Below are 26552 nucleotides of genomic sequence, written 5' to 3' on the forward strand. Positions count from 1 at the left end.
GAAAACCATGCCAACAACTTCGATTGTAGCTCCAACACTTTTGAGTTTACCATTTGTGTTTGCGTTTGCTGGGATGGGTTGCCCGAGTGTTTTGCGTGACTATAGGTGCTCTAGTCACATTCTATTCCTACAATCTGCTCTCCCTGGTGCTCAAACACCATGAACAACTTTTTCAACGCAGCTTCGTTTCGGAGACATGAACAACGGCAACGATAGCTTTAATTTCCTCAATTAATGCTTCTCTCTCTTGATTTCCATAATCGGTAGATCAGAGAGCAATAAAGCTTCTACTTCATCTTGTTCTTCTGCTTTCATATATTTGAATTCTTATGTTTTGGAAGTTTGGATCGTTGTGCTTTATTAATAGATGGTTAATAAAGAAAATTAGATGATATTTAAAGAATGTTTGTATCTTTTTCCATGAATTAACGCCAAATAAGTAATAAATCATAGCAAAATAAAAGTTCGGATAGTATCGCATTTTAAAATTCGAATACTAAATTGACACTCGGCCTAAATTACAGGAAACCTATCGAAAATTTTTCCTTAATGTATCTGTACAAATCAGGCTTCTTGGTCCTGATTTTCCTGTACATTTTCAAAAGAGACAAAACCCGGCCCGTCAACTGTCAACTGGTCTGGAGTCTTGACCCATCTACAATTGCAGCATTGCATAAAAGCACGGGGGAAAGGCGCTCATGCGATCTCTGAAGCTCTATTTAATATTTATGTTCTCAACTGTTAACACTTAACAGTACCACCCAGTGTTAGACATACACACGTTATTTCTAGCAGCTCCGGAGTCCCTCCAACCCTAATGGTTCTCCATTAATGCTTACTCTGTAGTCTCATGGTTGCCTCTACAGCCAGTTCTGTATTATTCTCATCCTCCAAAAACCCTCTGTACACATTCAAGTATGGCTTCGTACAGAACCCTTCGCTCCTTTCACCTCTATAGGCATCTCAGACCGCAAAGCACATCAACGTTAGTTAGAAAACCTCTATATACATCCTCCACCGCTCATTCCAGCTTGTCAGATTTTCAGAAATCTTGTCCTTGTTTTAATTCATTCAAGTTTAGTTCAATCACTCGGAGAACGATTTCGGCTTCTGCCCACGTCGAAGAACGCTCCGAAACAGAATCGACTGATTCAGAGAGCGATGAATCGACTAAGAAGTCCGAAAGCATTCGGAGAAAGATTGAATGCGTGACGAAACTAGAGAAGGAGAAAAAACCCCTCGATGTTTTCTTCAAAGAGGCTGTCGGGTTAAGTGAAAATCCCAAAGAAAGCGATTCTTCGGAGGCGGAGGAATTGGAGGACGACGAATTCTCTGATGGTTCAGAGTTGAAGGAAATCGAAGAATTGAAGAAGAAATTACGGAAATTGGAGAATGAGGTGAGGAGTCTCAAAAGGAGTTCGAAGGAGAAAGCGAAGAAGAAGAAATCGCCAAAGAAAGAAATAGGCCCGCCCCCAAATGATAATAAAGCCAGGAGCTTGTATTCTCTTTTTGCAAATGACAGAACATCTATACATTTGGAAACTGCCGAGGTCAAGAGACATCCCAACAAAGAACTTTCATCAGAAGCCAGACCTCCTCGGAAAGAGCTTTCACAACAAGTTAAGCCTCCTCAGAAAGAGCTTTCGCCCGATATGGTTTTACTGGTGGGTCGTTTGTACGAGGAAGGGTACCTAAATAAGGCAAATTTCTTGCCGGAAAAGAAATTAGATCTCAGTTGTTTCTCCAGTAGTTATTCCCGCAGTTTCTTAGTGTCTGCAGCTAAAATGTTCGGTGGGAACCATCAAGAAATTGCTAAGTAAGTTCCTTTTCCCATTAGTGGCTGCTTAGTGAGACTGTTTTAAGCATTACAAATCCTCTGTCTTCAATTTCTCCTTTTTTTTTCTCTTCTTTTTTAATTTGATAGGCGCTCTTAATTCTTCACTGGAAAGTTGGGTAATTTGAAATCATATGATATAAACTTATGTACATAGGATTACAAATCCTCTTTCTGTTTTAAGCATTAGTGACTTCTTAGAAAAGACCGTTTTAAGCATTACAAATCCTTTGTCTTCAAATTCTCATTTTTTTAATTTGATAAGCGCTCTTAATTCTTCACTGGAAGTTGGATAATTTGAAATCATGTGATATAACTTTTAGAAACTTATGTATATATTATTTGTTCTAGATTACAATATGGAGAAAGGCAGCACTTAAATGGTTCAATTGATTTATATTCTTATCTTTCATTCTTGGTTAAAACTTTCATTTGAGTTTAACTTTCTAATATTTCTGAAAATACTAAGGGCAAGCTCATGTTTAGCTAAAATTTATTACTGCCATAATGGCAATTTATTTCTTACTTATGATGATACCATTATGGAATCTTGAACTTGTTCTATGAGACTCAATCATTAGATGTCTAAGAAAACTAACCATGTGAAGAATAACATTACGAATGATCTTGTATGAAACCATGAGTTCTGACAAAATAAGTAATATTATTTCTAGGATATTGTTCAGAATATCAGATGCCAGAGAGGAAGTAGAAAGAGGTATGGGGAAGTTAGTAGGTAGTGGCAATCGTAATTGAGGCAACATTGGTGTTCTTGATTGATGGTAATATTAACCCAAGTTCTTGATATATATTCATTCATGCCTAGGAGTCTAGAAAACAAGGAATGAATGGTCACATAGCAGTACGAATTGGGTGGGTTGGATGAATTGAGCACTTTGACCTTTCACAGTATTTACTATTATTTAACATGAATTGGCCTAGAATGAATGATCAATTATGATGGGACTGAGACCATGCATGGTGTAGTGAGAATGACATCGTGACTATGCTCTATGAAGCTCTTAATTTCAATATCTTTCTTTGTTTTGTCTTTTTCCTTGTATAACTAAAAGTGTGCAAGTTAGATTGCCACATAATGGGTCAGGAGTTGTTAAGTAGCACCATAGTTGTTAAGGTACCTTGGCGGTTCTAGGTGATAGTGGGACGCCTAGTCACCCAGGACACCCTCGCAATTCTCTCCTGCCACACTACCCAAAAACACAATCTGAAGAGTCATTTGCCAAATGACCTTTCCTTTCCTACTCAGCCCTTGCAAATTCCAGCCCTTCAAGAATATTTCCAGCAAATCAGGACAGCAACCTCTAAGAGCAAAACATCTGAAAACTTTGCTCCAGATTCATAGATGAACCTGCAATGAATCAGTAAATGGTTCATTTATTCCACCCTTTCAATACACAGGGTACAATATGAGGAGTCAATCAAAACTCCTCTCTTCAAAAGGTTGTCTTTTATAAAAAACGTATCAATTTCAACAGGTTGTCTTTAGTGAGAATCTTATCTAAGTAAGTGGTCCATATGAGAAATCCTACCTTGTAAGGTATTTCCTTGCACCACACTGTATTAGATGGGAACCCCACATTTTCTTGTATCATTATCCTGTTCTATAGCGGAGCAGAATTAAGAAACTAGTAGATATTAAGCCTTAACCATTAAGTTACCATGTTTTAGTGGATTCTGAATTTCCTAGATGGAAAGGAAGTCATTTGACTTCTCCCGAATTCGATGGAGCAAAATTGGATTCCTTTCCTACCCGCACAATTTAAATACAACCTTAGACTATGAGTAGCCTATCGCCCTATCTATAAGCAACACAGTATATAAAATCTAAAATTTATCATGACTTTATCATCATCAACCAATCATTGACCCAACTATATGGGGTCAGCTATATGAATCCTGTTTTGTCATTCCAATCTGTTTAGTGCCATATGCATTATGAGTGCTTAAATCATTTCTTACTACAACCCATGCCCTTTTTGTCTGCCCCTAGCCCTTTTAGCCCCTTCAACTTGTAATAGATTGTTTCTTCTCATGGGTGCTGTAGATGGTCTTCTATGCTTGTGATTGAACCATGTTAGTCTACTTTCTCTCAATTTATATGTACCCTACTGATCATTTTTCCTACTATTCCTTCTTTCATATTAATAAAAAAATTCTAAACTTATTAAAACTTCAAAGTACTAACAAACCAAAGGTTGAATTTTGTCCATTTTTCTGATATGCTTGTATTAAATGTACTAAAAAGTATGATTTGGGGCAGACCCTCCATACAAAAGGATCAAGTATAGAATTTTAGAACATTTGCATATGCCCACCCCCACTATAAACCAATGTTTTAAAATGCAGAGGCGTGATGCAAGGCATTCCACTACCTAGAGGCATGAGGCATAGTTAAGAACATAAGAGGCATAAGCTTCCTTAAGAGGAGGGGGATGAGGAGGAAGAAGTAGGAAGAAGAAGGTGTGAGCCTCCTTCCCTTCCCTTTTCTTTTCTTTCTTTTCTCTTTTTTTCTTCTCTTTCTTTCTTTCTTTCTTTCTTTCTTTCTTTCTTTTTTCCCTTCCCTTTCTTTTCCTCTCCTTTCTTTTTTCTTTTTTTTTTTTTTTCTGTCTTCTTGTATGAGGTGTGCGTGAAGCACATGAGGTGTATGCCTTTAGCATGTCTCAGGAAAAAGGTGTATGAGGCATACACCTCAAAGATATCAATGCTTCCTATGCCTTTTAAAACACTGATATAAACTGAATATTATGTTTTCTTGTCATTGCAAAAGTTGGAGAATTGAAGACCTTTAGTCCACCTACGAGGCCACTTTTATACTTGGCATACGAAATTCCTGGGAATAACCAATCATTGAAATGACCCATAGTACACCTGAATTACTACAATAAAAGCAGTATTTTAAAAGCGCAAGGCGCAAAAAAAGCGCAAGGGCCAATTTGCGCTTGAGGTGCAAGGCGAGGCACACACCTTTTTAAGCAGGATGCAAAATTACAAAAAAAGAAAGCCAAAATATCAAAAAAGTCAAAAAATTAAGAAAATGCCAAAAAATAAAAAAATAAAAAATAAAAAAATATTAAACATAATGTTAATAAAAAATATAAACTTAAAATTTAAAATAAATGTTTTAAAAAACCTGTTATCTAAAATTAAAATACATAAACATAACATGTAAAGCGTATTCAAGTGAAAATTTAAAAATAAAAGCAAACATATAAAGCATTTTTAAGCATGTAAAACCCACAATCTCTTTTTTTTTCCTTAATTGCATTGCTTCAAGTAGCTAATGTGATGTAAAACATATTGCATTCTTGATTCTATGAGTCGCCTTTGTACCATGTCCTTCGAGGCAAGCCCGAACAAGTCTATGTTAGGTTCTAAAATTCTTATTTCTCACATAAAAAATAATGATTTTATAACTTTCATTGCCTTTTAAGAAGATATTTTATTGCAATGAATGAATGAACAACTGAACAACATTAGCAAATGGGGGGTTCTAAGAATTTCAAACCCTAATATAGACTTGTTCAGGCTTATCTTGAGGGGCGTGGTCGGGGGTCTGTTAGATTAAAAAAAAAAAAGCAAAAAGCGCAAAATTTTAAAAAGGCGCATGCCTGGGCTGAGGCGCAAAGCGCATCAGGTGTACGCCTAGGCACACCAGGGGTGCACCTAGGACCTAGACGGCGCGTATACCCCAAAATATGCCTTGCGCCTCAGAAACACCTTTTAAATCACTGAATAAAAGTTGAAAGCTTAAGTTGTTAGGTGAAGTCCCCGAATAGGTTTTTATTCTCTAACAAAAAGGTTAAACTATTGACCCACCACCAAATAGGAAAACAATTCCATTTTTGGGTCAGTTTTAAATTTGGTATTTTATCTGCATCATCAATAAAACCGGTTCTTCTTTATGACACTTATTTTTCTTTAATATGATTAATATAAAATATTAGAGATGTGCCCAAATGTTTTCTACAAAATTTATGTATATTTTGTATTTTTTAATTTTTATTATTAAATATGACATCAAGGGTTGATTCATTTGTGGTAGACTGGGTCTTGGTTCTCCTAGAGTTTAGGCAAATCAATAAGGAGGATCTGGGGAGTAAGTTAGGGGAGTTTCTGGGTATTCACCCATGAGATTGTACTATTGTTTTTTAATGAAATTTTACTTTACTTATCAAAAGAAAAAGGGTTGAACTATTAACCCTACTCCCAAACAGGAAAACAATTTCACTTTTGGGTTAGTTCTAAATTTTTTATTTCATTTCATTATCAGTTATTTTTTATAACATTTATTTTTATTTTTCTTTAATATGATTAATATAAAATATTAGAGATATGCCCAAATTTTTGTACAATTTGTTTTTTAACTTTTAAAAATTTTATTTTATATGATGAATATATAACATTAGAGATTTGGCCAAATGTTTTCTACAAAATATCTGTATTTTTCATATTTTTTTGTGTTTTTATCTTCTTATTTTATTTTTTATTATTTAATTATAATATCAAGGGTTGGCACATTTGACCTAAAAGGTTAAATCATTAACACCCCACAGTTGTTTTCAAATTTTGTATTTCATTTCCGTCATCAATAAAAACAGTTCTTGTTTGTCACATTTATTTTTCTTTATTATGATTAATATAAAATATTAGTGAACTTTTGTATTTGTTTCTTTTTTTGAGTTTTTATTATATAATTCTGACATCAAGGTTTGACACATTTGACCTATAAAGTTTGAAGTTTGAACTGTTGACCCACCACCGAATAGGAGAACAATTTCATTTTTGAGACAGTAAAAACACTTATTGTTTATCACACTTATTTTTCTTTTATATGATCAATATAAAATGTTAGAGATGTACCCACTTTTTTCTATAATTTCTTTTATTTTTATTTTTATTTTTGTATTTATTTCTATTTTAAAAGTTTTATTATGTAACTATTCACTCATGGCTTGACCATTTGACTCCGATGGTTGAATTGCTTACTCACCACTAGGTTGGAAGAATGGTTTTGCTTTTGGGTCGGTTTAGAAAAACATTGGTCTTAATGAGAGGGAATTGAATGAGGTGAAAAGTAGTGGTTCAAATTACATTTCTACCCTCATAATTAGAGAGGGGCCAAATTCAAAAATAGGGGTATTTTGGTTAACTAAAAGTTTGACAATATATATTGTCTAGTTAATGACATTGAATTAAATTCTGGTTCAACTGGTCCAACTTATTGTGGGGACCATCAAACTATCCCTTCTGTGAACTGGGTTAACTAAAAGATCATCTGTTGCTGCTGTAACTGGGTTGAGCACCACCAGTTGTTGAACTAAAAGGCCACCACTTCTAGCAGAGCACACTGCCACACTCCCACTGCAATGTCAATACATCCTGGATGGTTGTAATATCCTCAGATCTGCGGCCATAGAACTAAAACCTTGTGGGCTTAGTGGTAGGGGATGCAGATTCCCTATTGTGTTTTTTACTTGTCAAATATGTAAGAGATTTTAATTGTAGAGATTTGCAGTGCATGACATATCATGCACTCTATTACAAAGGACAGAAAAAGCATATTATTTGTTATACTTATATCATGATGAACTGCAAATAATCTTCCTTCTGAATTCTGATAACCTGTTATAATTTGTAAATAGTGATAATGCTTATAGAAATTTGCCTTTAGTAGCTTTACTAAAATATAGTAATAAATAGGGTCCAACCACTTTTTATTTATGTGGTTGCTATTGATGGTGGTGGTAGTGATCTTCTCTTGCATATGTGTCTGTGTCTCGTATGCATGAAAAAACAGGGAAAACTGAAAACAATTTTGTCGGTATATTCAATTTGGATATAAATTTTTGGCACAATTTACACTGCAATTGATGCCTGGTGCTTTATTTTCATTACCTTGTCATTTAGTGTCTAGCTTGTTGTAACTTGTTTATATAGTGTGACATTTGAAATCTGGAAATTTGCTTCTGCAGATGCTTGTCAGTTGGTGACTTAAAAACAGTTGCCCTATTTGGTTGCCCTTCCCTTGCGAGGGATACTGTATTTGCAGCTAAAAGATTGCGTACTTTCTTTGGCATTTATGAAGATATGGTAAGTAGTTCACAATTAAACTGCTTCCATTTAAGTTTGAGTCATGCTTTTGAGAATTCAATCCTTTGGTTTTATCCTTTTGTATGTCATGTCTTCTTTCAGGTATGTGGTTCTTGCAAACTGAAAAGTTCATGCAATTTTGCAAATAGAAAAATATTGAAAGCGGATAATTTGAATTCGGCAGATGTGATGAAAATTCTCACTGAATATTCCTTGGATTTGGTTCACCCACAGCTAGAAGTGCCCAGAGAAACAAAAACTTCAATCAGAAGATTGCTTAATGAGGTGATCAATCTCAACCAATAATACCATGGAGGTCAAGAGGTCTATGAACTTCGAATTCTGGTTATATGAGGCCCTCTTGTGCACTCAGGTTGCTTGTTTGGCTGTTCCTGTCTCACTCACATTCAGCAGGAGAACCCTTGGTTTTCTTGTCATCATTGTCTGATAATATTTAAATGCTGAAGAAAGAGTGGAGAAATAACTGTCTCTGGTTTTCTCATTAATGGCATAACACAAAGCTGCATTTTCAACACAACTGAATTTCGAGGTAAAGTTGTGATGGCTGACCGTGTATTTCTATTTTTTTAAATCATCTTGGGTATAATCATCATGCCAGTCAAAAGGAAGATACCTCATGTGCGTTACAAATATTTTCTTTGCTTGAGGAACTTCCCATCAACCTGCTAAATTGTTTTCTACAGGGGTGTTTAGTTTCTGGAACATCAAGATAAGATAATTCAATCTTGTCTTTTCTTAACTTTTTGAATTTGCCAAATGTCAATACTAGTGGCATATTGCTTATGGATTGCATATGCTGTTTAAAATGCTTTCTGTAATGCTAGTATATTGTGACAATTAATGGAGGTCATGATTCTCTACTCAAGTGATGTGGGACATGGTAAACTGTTGTTTGCTTTTCTGGATACAATATTTCATGAACTCCCGTCCCCTTTCAACTGAAATCCCTTTGATGGACATCGCCTTCATAGTTTCTCTTCCTTTCGTTGCCATTTCAGAAGACACCACAAACCCATGCCTCCATGGTCCACCATTTGAGGCCATATGGCCCAAACTCTGGCTCTGATCTGACCAGATGGTTTTGACTATTCAACCGCTTCACTATCATCAAAACTATTAAACCAGACTTCAGGAATCATGACGAAGAGGAAAGTTATTAGAGTATCTAAATCCTATCCAAGATGATAGTTAAATAAACCGTGACACTATTTCAGTGAAAGATGCGAAAGTGAATGATAGCCTGGCTTTTCTAGCCTTTAAAACATTGTGACTATGCTTTTGTTTTTTTTCCCTTATAAAATAGCGTGATGAATTAACACAATTTGCAAATCTTCAATTATTATTAGATAAAATGTCTGGCTGTAGGTCATTTTTAGAAATCTAAACAGCAATCTGCCACGTGCAACATGATTGGGGTCCCAAAGAGCCCTACTTGTTTTTTCCTGGTTTGAAGAGCATGCTCTCTTGTTATTTATATCATTTCTCATAAATCATTTAGCATCTAATATCTGTATTTGTTTTTGTTTTAAAAACCATTTGATGGTTTCAAAATCATGAATTGCTTTTTGAAACAAAAACCAACTTGTTTTTTGCTTTTCAGAACAAAGAAGGCAGTTCAAGATTGTGTTTTTGTAATTTTATTATTATTTCTGTGACAATTTAAAAAACAAATAAAAACAAAAGGCATTCCTGTTGTAGAATACTCCCTTGGATAAGAACCCTGGTTTCGTCACAGAACTCTGCATGTACCCTGAAAGCACTGGCATCCAATCTACTGTAGATATTCCTGGGTTGATGTTAGTGCTTTCAAGGAACATGTAGAGTTTTTTGTGGGGAGGAGATCCCATATCCTTAGATGAAGGGGTGGCAAATGGATGGGTTGAATTGGATTGGATGCGTGTTGAAGGCCAATCCATCAACCAAAAACCTACTACATCCATTTGTAACCCACAATCTATAATATCTACATGGGTTGCAAGTTGCAACCCAACCTAACCCATACCCACCCATGTTGATGCGCAAATTGGTCAGTTGATGTAGGAAGACAAAATGACCCTGCTGATGTTGTATAGAATTTAATGCCTAAAACACTTGCAGGAGATGTTGATGCTTGCCTTGAGAACCTTGTCAAAGCTAGCTCTAGAGATGGCAAAAGAAGCATTAAGGTTGAAGACCAAGGAAGAATCTAACAAGTCTAACAAGACAGTGGAGGCAAAAAGGAGGAATATATGACTTCTAAAAAACTGGAATTACAAGATCTTTTAAGTGTTGGTTGTGTTTGTACCATTGCTGTTTTACCTGAAACTTTTGGGTTGCTCAATACAAATTGGTGACAAATATATTTAATATTTTTACAACATATGTATTTTTCATTCATTTGTATTGATCAACCCAAAATGTGCAAGTAAAAACAATAATTGTACTAAACACAACTATTGTTATTTTGTGATTTCTAAACTTTATAGTTATGACTCAAAAGCCCAAAGCTTGGAGTAAGAGGGAAGTTGCCAAATTTAATCATCACTTGAATTCTTGAAGTGTGTCTCCATTTAAGATGTGTTGTGTGCTAAATTAAATAAATTAATAAAAGATATAAGGAATGGTGGGTTGATTATATATCCTTGAATATTTGGAGAAAAATTTCGGCTGTTCAAATTCAGGCAGCCTGGGCTATCCCACGCTTCTGTAACAGTTGGTTCTGGATACATTATTGGGTGGCAACGTGTCATCAAGGAGTCTTGACAGCCCAGGCTATTGAGCATGGACAGCTGAAGTTTTTCCAATATATTTGTGATTTGGGTTCAATTATGCCCCTTGAAGGCTTACATCCTTTTCCAATTGATGCTCAGTTGGTACTGATAGGTACCCTGGCTGAAGGAAAAAAAAGCGTCCTATAAGAGGCAAAATGAACTCTAAATATTACGAGAAAACGGTACTGTATCTGCAGCATTGATGTCAAACATATATTTACTTTTCAGATAAGATGAAGAGGATCACCAGCCATTGAACCCTTTTCTGGTCGATGAATGAAATAAGCAAAGAGAGGCAACACTGTTAAAATTTCCCTTTTTTACTTTTTTTCTTTTAGTTTTTACAATTCTTTTATTTTCTAAGTTTGAAAAACGAGCAAACTGAACGTTTGAATGGCTTAAACATTTGTGCCAGGATACTGTGTGAACTCTTGATGTGTCCAATTTGATTGGAAATGCACCTCCGCACACATGAAATCGAGTGCAGGAAATCCGAGTTCGGTTTAAAAGGGGTAATTTCTCTCCGACAACATCTGAACACACTGGGATTTCTCTTCTGTAACGATTTCCAAGATGAACTCGTCGACAGCGAACGCTGCAACTTTGAGTAGGACATCTGGTGTTTGTTGTTAACAGAGGTTCTAGATCTAAATCAATAAAGGTTTAAAAGGCGTAATTTTAATATTTTAAAAAAAATATTTTCTCTCTTCTATAGACCATTAGGGGTATTTGTGTCATTTCACTTATACATTAGTGTTGATTAATGGTTGGGACCAAATTGACAGTTTTTGAAAGTTTATGTATTGTAGTGACACATTTTAAAAGTTCAAGTACTAACTTAACACTACCCCTAAGGCTATGTTTGGTTTAAAGGAAAAAAGTAAGGAAAGGAAGGGAAAGATAAGGAATTTGTATAGGTTTCTTATCTTTTCCTTCTTTTTCCTTCAAACCAAACATAGCCAAACTCAAGGTACTAAAGTGAAAGTCTTCATATATATATATATTGTTGCCACCTAGGATGGGCTGGGGCAACAAGGTAATTGTGCTTCTGAGTAGAGGGCTGGCTAAGAAGTCTGAAGTTTGTCATGGCCGAGGGCTGATAGGCCAAACCTGTGAGGAGAGAGAAGACATTAGAGGCCCTGGGTGCTAACCCAAGGTAGAGACTCCAACAATTAAGTTAGTGCGGGGGAGGGGGGTATAATAGGAAGTGGACAAGGCCTTGAGTAAGGAGTGCTTAGACGAGATCACATAAGAAGCTATAAAGCTTTTAGTAATCCAGAGTCTTAGATGTCTACCTTAGAGAATTGCCCCCTTGAGGCCACCTGGTGGTAGGTGGACTTGGACAATCAGGATGCAATCTGGCCTCGAGGAGCACGGCCATCTGAGGCCTCCGTGCCATTGGCTCTGTGTCGCACACCGACCCCTATTCTGCAGGCACCCTCATTGGGTCAGCCCTGAGCACCACCGTCAGCTGCATGCGTGCATGCTATTGGTCGTGGCTGTGTGCGCCTACATCATATATATATATATATTCACAAATTGATTGATTTTACAAGCTCCACATGGCACCATTTTTCCCACAGACCACAGTTAGTGATTGAAAGAAGCTGCTCTCACTTTGATATCAACCCTAAATATTGATTCATCCATCGCTTTACTCCCCCCAAAAAAAATCATCAAACGCTTTTATCTCTCTCTCTCTTTATGGTGATAAATTTGATTGGATGACAAATCAATACAAATCTCTCGAAACCGTAAGAAGAAAAAAAATTATAGCCGGTCAATGGCGAACCATTGACCGAATAAGTATTTTATAATTTCATATGAATTATGTAAAACAATATTGGCTAAATACAGTTATTTTATTATAGTACAATCGGCTCTAATCGGATCAAACCCAATTATTCCGGTAAAATAATTGGTTTAACTTTGGGTTTATAAACCGATTAATAATCGACCCGACCGAGTAACGCGCGTACTTCAAGAGTCAAGAGCTTATATGTATGGATGCGCCATACGCACCCCCGCGCCTTTTGAAATACATCCCCATCATCCCATTCATCGTTCTCGAACGGATTGGTTTCGGTGACGCACGCGGTCTCCAAGTTCACGAACATCATCAGCCTCTATCTAATTCCGGAGAATTAAGGCGCTACCAGAACCCTATTTTTTTTCCAGCTCTTCTTCTTCTTCTTCTTCTTCTTCTCCTCCTCCTCTGTAACTGTTTCGAGGTTCTTCTGATACTTAAACCTGAATTTCACTCTTTGCTTGCCATGTTCGTTTCCTGCAACTACTTTTACCCCCGACAGCAAACACTAGATAGTCTTTTGAATTCGTAGAAAGTTTTCATTTTTTTTTTTCTTGTTTAAATTTTCGTCCTGATTGAATACGTTTTGAGAGGACAAAGTCCACAGTTGCTACCGAATGTCAGTACAGATATCGTTTGAAGCATGGGAGGAAGTGCAACGGCATGGGCAAGATTTGGCGGATCGGCTTGCACAGGGGTTTACTGGATTGCTTCACTCTCACATAAACCAGTCCTCTTTCTCATGGCCAACTCCCCAGAAGCCGAAGCTCTTTGATGTTGAATTCCCGAACCAGAGCTTCGGAAAAAGGGAGTTTGGCCTAGCTACGGATAATTCTGGGATCAATGGGGTTTCTACAATCTTTGATATTGGGAATAGGTTGGGCCAAGCTGGGGCAGAGTTCGGGGCTTGCTTGAATGGAGTCGTTCAGCAGTTCTTCCGTAGATTGTCTGTGCCATTTCGGCAAGATGAGATTGAGGTGGCGCCTCTTAGGGTAGATGCGGAGACTCGAAGAAGGGATGTGGTGGTGGATAGGCGGGAGGATTTTGAATCACTGGCAGAGCAATTTAGGGAATACGGATTTGCAGAAAACAACTATACTAGCGATAAATTAATGGATGAAGAGAGTTTTACCTTTAATCCAAAATCTGCTCAACATTTTGGAAAACCTCAGGTAATGTTTTACTAATCAAGTTTTTTTGTTTGATCATTTAACAAGAAATTTCACTGATATAGAAAAAATATTACGGTCTTGAAACTCTTGATTATATGGTTACCATTTAAGTATTATTCTGTGATTAGAATTGAGTAGCGGAAATAGCGAAATCTACTTGGAAAAATTGCATTTGGAAATGTCTTTGCATTTCCCTCTTTATTTGGTAGAAATGACTACAGGGAAGTTTGATAGACTGCCAGCTAACAATCTGGCCAATGGGTTAGCAAAACAGGGTCTTACTAGACAACAATTGTTTTGGACACAAATGTAAAATATGATGTTGGGGTAAGGTAGCAAGGGCTATGCTCACATTTTCTACCTGAATTGTAACCACACAACCTCTTGTTGTACTTATTTTTTCTTAATTAATGAATGCCTTGTTTCTGTTGCCGATCAACAAAATACAAAGTTGTATGAACTTTAGCTTTTAAAGCAAGTCTTGAGTTGGAAAGTTCTTAAGGTGTTGCTTAACCTTGAAGCCGTGCGCGAATTTGATCACTTGATGGATAAATGAAACAAGCTGATTGTTATCCACCTTTAGGAGCTATTCTTATAAAACATCCCATGCCAATTTTCCGACAGTTTGAATTCCCCCTTAGATGTAGCAGTCCAGACAATTTTGTCCTTCATCTGCAATTGGAGCCTCGTAATTTCATGAAGCTTGTACCACATCTCAATGAAAGAGAGAAGAAATTGGGAATGTACTCCATGAATTAGATCTAGGAATAGGGGAACCCATAACTCCTTGATTAGTACCAGAATCCCAGAATCATAATTGATGTGATCATTGAACCTATTCAAGAGCCTGTTTGAATGCCCATTGTTCAATGATGTCTAATGATCAATTGTTTAGTAACAAATTGTTTGGTGAGTAATTGTGCCTTCTCATCCCAAGCAGCTTGTTGTACTGTATTGGCTTTGCAGTTGGATTAATAAAATTTCCTTTACCTTTCTTCAAAAAAAAGTTTAATATGGTCAAACTGTAGCTGTTTGCTTTAAAAGGTTAGGGAAAGTAAATAAGGGGTAGGATATTAATGATGTTATGCAATGTATATGTTAAAGAATAAAGTTATCAAGGGATGTGATGAGATGATAGTAATATGTGATATACTTCCAGTATTTAGGTGGTGTGGCTATGCACAAGTCACAGGAAAGGCTCATTTTGTGAGGTGCACCTTGCCTGAACCCTAGTGTGAGTCACATAGCTTGTTGCTATGTTTTGATGAATTAACCTTAAATTAATGTTGAATAATAATATACTATATTATATCGTATATTTGTAATGTATATTTATGATGCTTAGAGTTTAAATGGTTTATCCTATGTAAGACTTGAATGTACAAGGCTAAAAGCATTGTGTTAATAACACAATATGGTGCAATCTCTCACATAAAAGCAAAGAGAAAAAGACAGAGCCCAATACAACCTTCTTTTTTCTCTGACCAGTAACTTTTATTTTTATTGCATGAAAGGAAATATAGTACAGATGTACAGATGTTATATCATAATACTCTAAACCAATTGAGCTAATAGACTGTTTTTTTTTTTAATATTTTATTTCTTTCAGAAAATAGATTTGTGTATTCTTGTATACTAAGTTTTTCTTTTATTTCTTTTTCAAAAGTGGTGCCTTACTTCGTTCAGGCACACACCTCACTTTGATCCTTGTGCTTTAGATTTGCTTCTTGCTTTTAGGCTACTGTAAATCTCCTGTAAGACTTAGATAAACTGATAGTGGAGTAAGTTGTACCTCAAGCCTATGATGTTCAGTTGGCAGTTGTTCATCAGGTGGCATTGTCACATCTTTCTTCTTTTTTGTTGTCATCAGTATGATGTGGAATAATTTTCATCCTTCTATTTGCCTTTCTATTTTCTTTGTACTTTATTTGCACCTCTTCACTCTCATTGTTTCTTTTTATCGTTTTCTTCACCTTTACTCTTGGGTGCATGATATATGATGTTCTCTTAGGAAACATTTTTGGTAAAAGTTTACATTTAATGATCTATCAAATCTGGAACTTAGATTTCTTTTAGTAGTAATTTATTTGAAAAACTATTTTCTATATGATTATGGTATTTGATAAGAGTTTTCAAGAACTGTTGCATTTTTCTCTAAATGCAGGGGATCATTAATATTACATCAACATACAACAGTAGAACACATGATGTTGAAAGTTCTTTAGTTTCAAGAGGGGACTTGTGGAGAGTAGAGGCATCACATGGGGGGTCGACTTCAGGAAATGAGAATTCCCCACTTTTCCTTGTTCAGCTTGGACCGGTCCTTTTTGTTCGTGATAGAACACTTCTGTTGCCAGTTCATCTGTCAAAGCAACACTTTCTTTGGTATGGTTATGATCGGAAGGTAAGGTCATTTCTCTTTTTTCGTATCGACCAACTTGGAGTTGGTTACCCATTGCACTGTTGCTGTTATAATGAGAGCATTAAGTTCATAAGTTTTTTTTTTTTTGCAGATAACCTTGTTGATGACTGGTCCTACATTCTTTTCCAATGATCACATGTTTTACCCCCTACCAATATAATTGCCTATGCACTTATCAATGTTGATGTGCTATTTTGTGATTTTCATTTCCCATAAAATGGTTTTGATCTTATAATTTTTTTCTCTCTATAAGTAATGGGATAGAAGAGCCTTGATGAGAAAGATACAACACATCAATGTTAAAGGCTCTCACTAAGGAGTAAGGAAGGAGCAATAGACTGGAACCAGCTTTGCACCCCCAAGTGAAAAAATACAAGAGAACTGACCCAATTTTAGGTCTGATGACCAATACAACCCTGCCCAATTTACATCTTTCCTGGCTGGTGAATCAGCAAGAGTCTTGGCTGATCTTTACTCCTAATTGAACAAAGTGTTCGTCTTTGATGACAAAAATTGGCTCTCTAAAGAGATGAAGCACCTTTTTTAATCAGTAAGATAAAGCACTAAATTACAAATTGCAAAATGCAAATCCTCCTCCACTTCTATCCCGCTGCATCAACCTTTGAAACAGTTAAAATATGTTGAGATGTTCAGCTCATATGAAATCTCCACTATCTATAGGACCAAAATATGCCTGAAGAACATCTCCCACATGGTTTCTAAAAGCACCTCCACTCTTGAAGGGGTATTGACTTCTTGTGGAGCAGCAATCGAGATTCAGATTAATAATATTCCTCTTGGGGTGGTGGACAATTCTTGACTTGAGATCATAGCTTTATTAGATAAAGAATCCACTTAGAACCAATCTCTCAAGTATTCATCAGTGCTGAGGTATCCCAATTTTTCAGGTGCGATACTCCTAAATATTCTTATGTTGGGGGTGTTGGGCCAAGCCAGATTTTTTTTAGCTGTAAACACACCTGGGGGCTAGATAATGGAAAGAGTGCTTTATGAACAGAGAAGCAAGAGGAACAATCAAACTTAAAAAAGAAAGAAAAAGAAAAACAAGAGAAACAACCATGTCATTCAAAGGCCAAACAACTAGTGGAACCATTGGGATCAAACAACACACCATTAAAGCCCATAGGCTGATATAAAACTGTGGATGCACAAGTAAATGTACCTTGTTGCATTGGGCATTTTTTTTCACATGTCTTAATGGTTATGACATTTTGTATCGAGCTTACAATATTGGTTCACATGGACTATTATCCCTCTCTCTGTCTTCAGCATTCACATATTTTAAGTTGCAACTTACATGGACTATTATCACCTTTACATGGAGTTTAATGAAACTCACCTTTTCTCAAAAACATACACGGATTGTTATCTTAAAATTGTACAGTATTAAGAGTGAATTGCATGGATATTCCTGCATATTTGGTATTTCTTTTTTTGAAGACAAATGTATATTTTATTGAATTAAAAGAGGGAGAGGGTCCCTCAATGAAAAAGATTACAACTCTACTATATCCACTTGCATTATTTAAAAAAGATCACCATCCCAAGCTTTTAGACAAAAACTTAGGACAAAATATTACAACTTTCCTATCTCCCAATGATTTGATTCCTGCCTATTTGGCATTTCAATGGTTTCCCAAGTTCTGATTTGGATATGGACAATCTCTTGCATCAATTTTCTTTTTCTTGATTCATATTGATACATTGTTTGGTATTTGTCAGAATGGAATGCATTCTCTCTGTCCAGCTGTTTGGTCAAAGCATAGAAGGTGGCTGGTGATGTCAATGATTTGTCTCAACCCATTGACTTGTGTAAGCTCAGAACTTGTGTTTAGAATTTTAGATCTTGGGACACAGAAAAGTTAATATGTTGGTAATATTCAGTGTGTAATATTCTCTATGTATTTTTGGTAGTAAATGTTGTTGATATCACAGACATAGGTAGCATGTCAATATATAACTATACATTCTCTAGTGTCTTGATGATTGGCTGCAAAAATTCTAAAAGAATGAAAAAGGTGAGGCCATTTCAAGGTATGTGCCAGATTTTTCAAACAATGAATTTTAATGTCTTTAAACTTGGACATTGATGTTACACTGGAATGAAACTTAGATGCAAAGTAGGGGATTTTCCTGTTTCTTTAATTCCAGTAATATGGTTTGTAGATAATATGACCCTTACATTATAAAAAAAGGTCCAATCAACTCCTCAGTCTCCATAACACGGCCCCCCATAGACATTGCCATAGTATCTTTTGTCTCTGGGTAGTCCATCTCATCCAACTTGTGTCAAACAAGTCTAAGACCTCTTTTACTACCACTCAATTCCTTCCAGCCAAGGAGATAAAAATGTTCCTGCACCGAAGTAGCAAAAGTAACACATGAGGGAAGAGAAACCAGTTTTTCCTCTTCTTTTGGAGTCCCAACAGAAAACCTTTACCTTAAGGCCATTTTTGGTTTAAAGGAAAAAGTAGGCAAAGAAAGGGAAAGGTAGGGAAACCTTTACAAACCTTGTATGGGTTTCCCTACCTTTCCCTACTTTTTCCTTCAAACCAAACACAACCTAAGGGGAATGAGACCACATCATAGTTCTTTAGCAGGAAAAGGATTTGCCTCAGTAGGTAAGTGAAGAGTTGTAAAGAAGGAAACACAGGAAAGCCATTAGTACTTGGTACCCACACCCTCTCTTCAACTCCTGTAGGAGTAAAATCCACAGTCCCTCCATGGGCGCCTTATTGCCTTGGCATTGCCTTGACAACTATATTCTATATTCCTAACAAGGTTGCAAATCAGATTGAAAAGCTTTAGAGGAGTTTTCTTTGGAGAGGCTGGGAGGAGGAGAAAAAAGTGCACTTGGTGAGCTGGGAGCAAGTTTGTCTCCCCAAAATTGAAGGGGGGTTAGGTATAAGGAAGCTGAAATCGTTTAATTCTGCTCTCCTCTGTAAGTGGATTTGGAGATTTGCTGTAGAAAATGATGCATGGTGGAGATCTCTCATTGCCAGCAAATCTGGTGTGAATTGGGGCAATTGGAGAACTAGGGACCCTCCTCCCAACTGGGGTAACTCTCTATGGAAAGGGATAATGAAGAACTTTTCAGCTGCCAAGGGGGTCTCAGTTAGGGTTGGTAATAGTAACAGGACCAAATTCTGGAAGGACCCTTGGTGCTCAGATGAACCTCTTGCTGAGTCCTTCCGCCTCCTCTTCCAGTGTGCTTCGGATCAAGGGGCCTCAGTTGCAGAGTGTTACAGTATTTCTGTTGGTTCAGTTCTTTGGACTCCCTCATTTCGAAGGAATCTTTTTGATTGGGAGGTGGAAGAGGTTGTGAATCTATTGACCTGTCTTCAAAACCAAGAGTTGGATTACAGTTCGGAGGATAAGTGGCATTGGAAGTGGAACTCTGATGGGGTGTTTTCTGTTAAATCTTTGGCTGCTAATCTTGGTAGGAGGGGTGTTCCTGATTTCCCAGATCGGCAAGTGTGGAATCCCAACAGCCCAACAAAAGCCAGCTTCCTAGTTTGGACTATGGCTCTTAATAAATTTCTTTCTAAGGAGAACCTAGTGAGAAGGGGAATTCAGGTTTCAGACTTGTCTTGCAGTCTATGCGGGAGCAGTGCTGAATCTACTGATCATTTGTGTATCCATTGTCCGTATTCTGCTCAGTTGTGGAACCATTTCCTCAGCTCTTCGAAGGTTTGTTGGGTGATGCTGAGGTCGGTTAAAGAGCTGTTGTGTTGCTGACAGCTTATGGGTTTGAGCAAGAAAAAGAAGACTGACTGGAAGATGGTTCCAGTTGCTGTAATTTGGTCCATCTGGACTGAGAGGAATAGAAGGATTTTCAGCAACAAGTTTCTAAGACCGGAAGAGTTAATTCAGAAGTCAATGGGCAAGCTGATATCTTGGTTGTCTGTGGCTGCAGATTTTAGAAATTGTAATGTGTCAGATGTATTTTTTCTATTTCTTGATGGTTAGTGTATTTGCTGATTTGACCAGTCAGCCTGTTCCGGGTCTGATCTCAGCTTCCTGTGTGTAATTCCTTATCAATAAATATTACTTTACCTTTTCCAAAAAAAAATCTATTTTTTAGTCTTTGTATTACTTAGTTAATACAATAAGCATCACCTTAATTATCAAAAAAAGAAAAAAAGAAATCCTCCAAGGCCCATTGGACTGGGGTTACTGGTAGATCTACCATATTGTAACCTCACCTTGTAGTGCTATTGCTCTATTTATTAGGCAAGGGACAGGAGTATATCTAGGATGAATGAGGAAGTACCTCATTCAAGTTTTTCCTTAGGTTGCCAAAGGTCATGCTTTTAAGAACTCCAATGCCAATATTGTTGATCTAAAATGGAAAAGACATTGCCCTTAAGCCTTAAGGGATTCCCTTTTCTTTCAAATATCTGATTATACCTTTGCTTATACAGTCTTGCAATGCAGAACCAGCAATGGGTTCCTAATGCATATGGCTTTGGAGTCTAGTTTGCATGATATTCCCCCATAGTCCTCTCTATCTGATTGATCTGGAGGATCATGATGTTTTGCTTTCTCATATATGTGGATGTGCTTGTTAGGATGTGGACTCATTTGCAAAAGTTGTTTGGTGTAGGCATTCTTTGAACCTTGGAGCTAGTCCACTATAAGATTTCTACTTTCTGAACATTTGTATAATCCTATATTTCTTTATATCTTTTTCTTATATAAAATAGCCCCTCTTTATCTTGCAGTATGCTTGAGCAGAGAGCTTATTCATCTGGAAAATATATTTTTTAATGAGAATCAAACATTTTTTTTTTCATATGGAGTATACACAAGCACACACAGATAGTCTGTTTTTCATACATGCAATGTGTTCATTAGTATTTTCTGACTACTTGACACAAAAGTTGTCTGCATGAGCATCTTTGAACATGGGAGTAAAAGGGCATACCCAGTGCTGGTCCTGGCTGTCTGGTATCTTAGGAGGGGTGGATTAGACAAGAACCTAGGATGGTTGTGATAGAGTTAGTGTGTTGGCCTTTTTGGAGATAAATTATTTATTTATTTTCTACAGGTTATGAGAAATTTGCTAGCAAGAGAAGGAATGCAGAAATATGGATTGCTTCTATCCTTTGGAGCTATGAACAAAATTATTTTCCCCTGTATTTTGGGTTAATCATTGTGTCTTAAATTATTTGGATAACCTCCCATTTCATATTGATATGTTTTGCTCCTGTAGTCTGTAGCTTCTATCTTCTTATGTGCCTTCCAAGTGTTTTAGGACCTCATTTTTGCTGGGACAGAGATGATAGTTATCCTCTGTGTTTATTTAACTTGCCCCCATGAATATCTGTTACTGTGGTGGTTAGACAACTGGTTCCTAATGATTACTATTTAAATCAGTCTCTGTTTCTGAAAGCAATACCATTATTACTGCAAGATTCCTCTTAGCCTGTGGGGCATTTGGGGTGAGCCATCTAACTTTACCTTCTTTTTCAGTCGTTCATGGATCTACAATTTCCAAATGGACAGTTTACCTATGTGGCTGGTGAGGGGCTAACTTCGAGTGCTTTTCTACCTGTTTTTGGTGGCTTGCTTCAAGCTCAGGGTCAATATCCAGGAGAAATGAAATTTAGCTATTCTTGCAAGGTAACAAGATAAACCTTTTCCTTTGGTTTTGTCTTGCTTTTTTTTTGGGTTTCTTGCAGATAAGGGCAACTTTTTGCCCTTGATATCAATAAAAAGTAATATTTTTATATAATAACTAAAATGGGGTGAATTTTTTGAAAAAATATCAAGAAAGGGCACTGTTATTCGTCTTCCTCCTCTTCTCTCTATTCATGCGAATGTTCCTAACATTCCTGTGCTCCACCCCTTTGAACCCATCGTAGCCCTCCAATATTGCCTTCATGAATGGCATGAACGGCACGGATACCCCCGACATGGTCTTCTGCATTAGCTCCAAGGAGTCGTCGGCAATGTGCTCCAAGAAGATGTCATAGCTGGTGAGCATTCGAAGGATGCGCTGGAGGTTTTCTTGATCGCTGGTTGGGAGGACACATGCTAAGATCTCAGAGGCGGAGAGAGGGACATTGGAACTACCTTGCCAGATGGCGTTGGGGACCTTGAGGCGGACGATGGTGTTGAGGGACATCAGGACGCTGATCATGTTGGCGAGCTCCAGTATGGCCAGCCTGGCGTTGTTTCGGGTTTCCGTTTTCTCGTCCGCCATGGCCGTAGAGCTCTGCTTCTGAGTTCTCACTTCTCAGAGACGAATGTCACTGCTGTTGTTGGTTTTTGATAAGTGAGGGAGCGATACTATGTAACTACACCGACTGTCCTGTTTTGGGTTTGCGTTGTTTCGTCCACGGGCATAGTTGTCGCCGGCGACCTTAACCTCCCACGAATACAGAGCGAGAGGAGGAAGACAAGCAGTGCCCTTTCTTGATATTTTTTTAAAAATTTTACCCTATTTTAGTTTTTATATAAAATTATTATCTTTTTTTAATATTAAAGGCAAAAAGTTGCCTTTATCTGCTAGAAACCCTTTTTTTTTCATGGTGATTCTTCTGACCAATTAATGTCGTGGAACATGATGACATCGTATGCATAGTGGATTTGAATGAACTGTGTTATCACGATTATTCCTAGAGTTGCTTTTCTAATGGAAGTGAATATCAATCTTGATTTTTTCTTGCAGAATAAGTGGGGAACATGCATTACTCCAATGGTGCAATGGCCTGATAAATCCTTTTCCCTGGGCCTTTCACAAGACTTAGCTTGGCAGAGATCTGGTCTCATGATAAGGCCTACTATCCAATTCAGGTAGGCTGTAGATGCTTTTTATTTGGATTATCTTCTATTAGTTTGTCTAATTGCATTCTTCCTATGGCTTTTGTTTATGAGATATCTAACACAAGTTTTGGTTGAAGTACTGATTTGCAATGTCCTTATCTTTTACCAGTATGTTCAAACTCAATTTCCATTTTTTCCTGTATGAGTGTTTGGTTCTGTTTTAAGTTTTTTTAATGAGAATCTGTGCTCGTTTAGAGGTTATAGTGTTTTGCTGCCCACAGTAGGCTCTTGATTTCCAAATATTCATCTTGCTTCCTGCACGATGATATGTATTTTCCTGCTAGAGCAGGTCAACTGAGAGTTAGCACACAACTTTCAGGAAAAGCAATCCATGTGAAACAGGCTCTTGTTGACAAACCTATGATTACTCCTTTCAACATTTATTGGTGCTTTACCGTGTTGAATTACTATTGTTTGCATCTGTCCTATCTATATTGGGTGTTCACTTGATTTTTCCGTTTATGTTAATTATGAATTTTCCTTTATTATTTATTTAGTTATTTCTTTAAACAACTCTTCAGCATATGCCCAACTTTTGGTGGAAGCAATCCTGGGTTACATGCGGAGGTCATTCATTCTTTGAAGGACAAACTCAGTCTGATTTATGGCTGTACTTGTACAACTAATCCTTCTGCATTTGCTTCACTATCTGTAAGTAATCAACGTTTAATACTGTGGAAATTTTGTGCTCTCTCTTGCTCCCCCCCTCCAAAAAAAAAAGAAAAAACTAATATATAAACACACACACAGCTCAAGTTGAAGGCAATCAGTTGAAAAAGCCACTCAATGATTTTGTTTCTTAAAATAATGGTCTGATCTTTACTCATCTTGATCATCATCGTGGTATGATCTTTAATGAGATACTAAGAAAATGTGGTGGCAATACCGTTCCGACTTTGAGTGATTCATAAATTATGTGATCTTTTTTGCCACGGTATACTACTGTTTTTCAGGCACTACATTTTTTGTCCAACTTTCAGGATCAATTATGATAGCAATATGCTCATTTTTTTCCTTCTAATTATAATTTTGAAGAAGGGAATTAAACTAATTGATTTATATAGTAGATCTCGGAGAAGGTCATTATATGAATTATGAGGGCAAGCTACCCTATGTTCCATCATTAGCAGAAAGCTGATAAATCCATTCTGTTATCTGTGTTTATACTTAAGATACTCATTGATGACTATTTACATACACCATATATTCTCCCGTTACTTTGTTTAGCTAATTCGAAGGAATGAAAATTTTTTTTCTTTTACCTCCCCACAATTTTCTTATCTAGTTAATTTTTCTCTTTCAAATGTATCTGAAATGTTTTCTTTCCCTGTGAAACATAGCTTGGCAGGTCTAGGTGGAACGGGGATGTTGGAAGCTCAGGTGTAGTTTTTAGAGTTGAAACCCCTCTCAGCAACGTTGGCAGGCCATCATTCTCTATTCAGGTGAATAGTGGTATAGAATTTTGATCGTTCTACCATATGCTGTGCATACAAATGTAAGTAGTCAAGCTCGACTGCCGTGCAACATGTGAATATACTCGCTGCGACATGGACATATATTTTTGCTCTTACTTTTCATTTGTTAAACTTACTAATGTGCATATTTCTTGTAGTGTTTTGGGAACCGGTTAACAGCACATTGTACAAGAATTGTTGTATCTATTTTATCCACTACAGATGTTACTTTATTGAGCATGAAAGAACGAATGCAGAGGTTGTCTGTGAATGATTGATTGTATTCTGATTTATTATTACCTTTCAGACTTTTATATATTTATTTTTTATTATTTTTCTGGGGGGTGGGAGCCCTGGAGGGAAGATTTTTTTTTATTTCACGGGGCTATACAAGCCGGGGGGAACCCCCACCCTGGTGTAAGGGGGCAGATAGATGAATATAAGCGCAGTAAGTGGTTAGGGGCCATTTGATAACGGCTGAAGTTGTTGCTCAACTGAATGACTTATTGCTTTGTTTTAGTGGAAAAAATAACTAAATAATAAAAGGATATTGTCTAAATTCATCTGGTTTCAAAAGCATGGTTTCATCTGCTTATTCAACATTATGTTTCATAAATCATATGATTTCTATACTAAAGTATTTGTTTTTGTTTTAGAAACCAAAATTTTTTGAGTTTTAAAAACATGTACTGTTGTTTAATAAAACTAACTTGTATTTCCCTTTGAAAACAAAAATAGAGTTTAAGAACATATTTTTGTTTTTTTGCTGATGTGATGATTCCAAAAACATTTATGTTGTAGAACGCCTCCTTAATTACCGAGATGAATTGCTTCCAATCTTCAGACTATCACACGATTGAAGAATGCTAATTAATCAAGCCAAAATGAAAATTTGATGAGTGGGGAGTGACATGTTATTGATTAAAATTAATGAAGAGTTTGTAGACTCGGAAGTCGGAACGGGAACAAAATTAGGCAGGCAGGTGTTGCATTAATGTTAATTTAACATGGATGACAAAGAATCTGTAAGGGTGTTATAATCTATTCGGATCTGGTTCCAATTCAGGGTCTCAACATCTATTGCAACAACATCTCGCCATCGCCATGAAGAACCAAGGAAGTTGTTTCCAATATACGGCTGCAATGGCCAGGACCGTGTGTTTGAACCTGATCTAGACTCTTGAGATTGAGTATACACATACGTGGAGAAAAGGGAATCAATCTGATGTGGCTATCTATGCAGGCCCATTAATATGTCAAGTGTGGTTATCCCTAGGATACTGCATACTAAAATGGCCAATGCACATTGTTTTTTATTTTATTTTTACTTTTTTAGTTATATAACTAGTCGGGTGTAAGGTTCAAAATATCAATACGCCCTGTGTATCGGGCTGCATCGGTAGTTTTTTTTAGGTTTTACTAATTTTTTTCGAAACTGGTTCAAAGGGGTCGGTTTAAACTTTAAATCCCGGTTACCCTCTGAACCAGTGGCTGACCCAATACAACCCCTAGAGGGGCGTATCGGGAAGTCACCAGCACGATACATATAGGTCGATACGAGCCGATACATATCGATACTTTGAACCTTGGTCGGGCGCCTAAAATGCATATATATTAAAAGAAATTGTGGTAGAAGCCTTATGACAAATATCAATTGGGTCAAGTGGTACCAATGCAAATTATTTTTGGGTTGTGTTGTTAGATAAATTTGTGTCAATTTTTATTATTTATTTTAATTTTTACTATTTATATTATATTTTATTAATTTTATTTCTCTTAAATGTGATGTACAGGCTTTGTTAAGTGACATTTAGATAGGAGTCTTGGGACATTTCTAATTAGGACAAGCTGAGCCCTATCCATCTTAGCATTATTCTTAGGCTATGTATTGTATATTAAATTAAGAAAAATAACAAAAATCTAGAAAGGATTAGGGAGAGGGAGAGTTACTTTTTTTTTAAGTTAAATTTTTATTGATTGTAATTAAGTTATGTTTTTATTAATTTGTATCAATTTTAACTAATAAAATATTTTTTCTAAGTCTATTAACATTTTTTATTCTTTTTAATTATGTTAATTTTTTATTACTTTTTTAAATTTATTTTTTCTTTAATTTATAAAATTAATTT

General features: G+C 36.6%; 2 protein-coding genes across 4 annotated transcripts; both read left to right on the forward strand.

The window, feature by feature from the left end:
- The first annotated feature begins 685 nt into the window (after positions 1 to 685).
- On the forward strand, positions 686 to 8827 carry LOC104591288 (uncharacterized). 2 transcript variants are annotated; one of them, XM_010250094.3, is made up of 3 exons: positions 686 to 1816; positions 7828 to 7945; positions 8180 to 8827. In XM_010250094.3, exons 1-3 carry the CDS (start codon positions 918 to 920, stop codon positions 8249 to 8251), a joined length of 1089 nt encoding a protein of 362 aa, XP_010248396.1. In that variant the 5' UTR covers positions 686 to 917; the 3' UTR covers positions 8252 to 8827. The 2 variants fall into 2 exon arrangements, with proteins under 2 accessions (XP_010248396.1, XP_010248395.1); XM_010250093.3 differs by having other exon boundaries at positions 691 to 1816; positions 8048 to 8827.
- A 3918-nt stretch (positions 8828 to 12745) lies between these two features.
- LOC104591289 (uncharacterized) lies at positions 12746 to 24706 on the forward strand. Of its 2 annotated transcripts, XM_010250096.3 has the most exons (8): positions 12747 to 13695; positions 15860 to 16099; positions 17861 to 17950; positions 21614 to 21763; positions 22815 to 22939; positions 23491 to 23620; positions 24310 to 24464; positions 24582 to 24706. In XM_010250096.3, the coding sequence occupies exons 1-7, from the start codon at positions 13141 to 13143 to the stop codon at positions 24433 to 24435; spliced, it is 1416 nt and encodes a 471-aa protein (XP_010248398.1). In that variant the 5' UTR covers positions 12747 to 13140; the 3' UTR covers positions 24436 to 24464; positions 24582 to 24706. The 2 variants fall into 2 exon arrangements, with proteins under 2 accessions (XP_010248397.1, XP_010248398.1); XM_010250095.3 differs by having other exon boundaries at positions 12746 to 13695; positions 24310 to 24706.
- The last annotated feature ends 1846 nt before the right edge of the window (positions 24707 to 26552 follow it).

The sequence above is a fragment of the Nelumbo nucifera genome, chromosome 6 (assembly GCF_055504915.1).
Source record: "Nelumbo nucifera cultivar China Antique chromosome 6, China Antique-T2T, whole genome shotgun sequence".
NCBI lineage: Eukaryota > Viridiplantae > Streptophyta > Magnoliopsida > Proteales > Nelumbonaceae > Nelumbo > Nelumbo nucifera.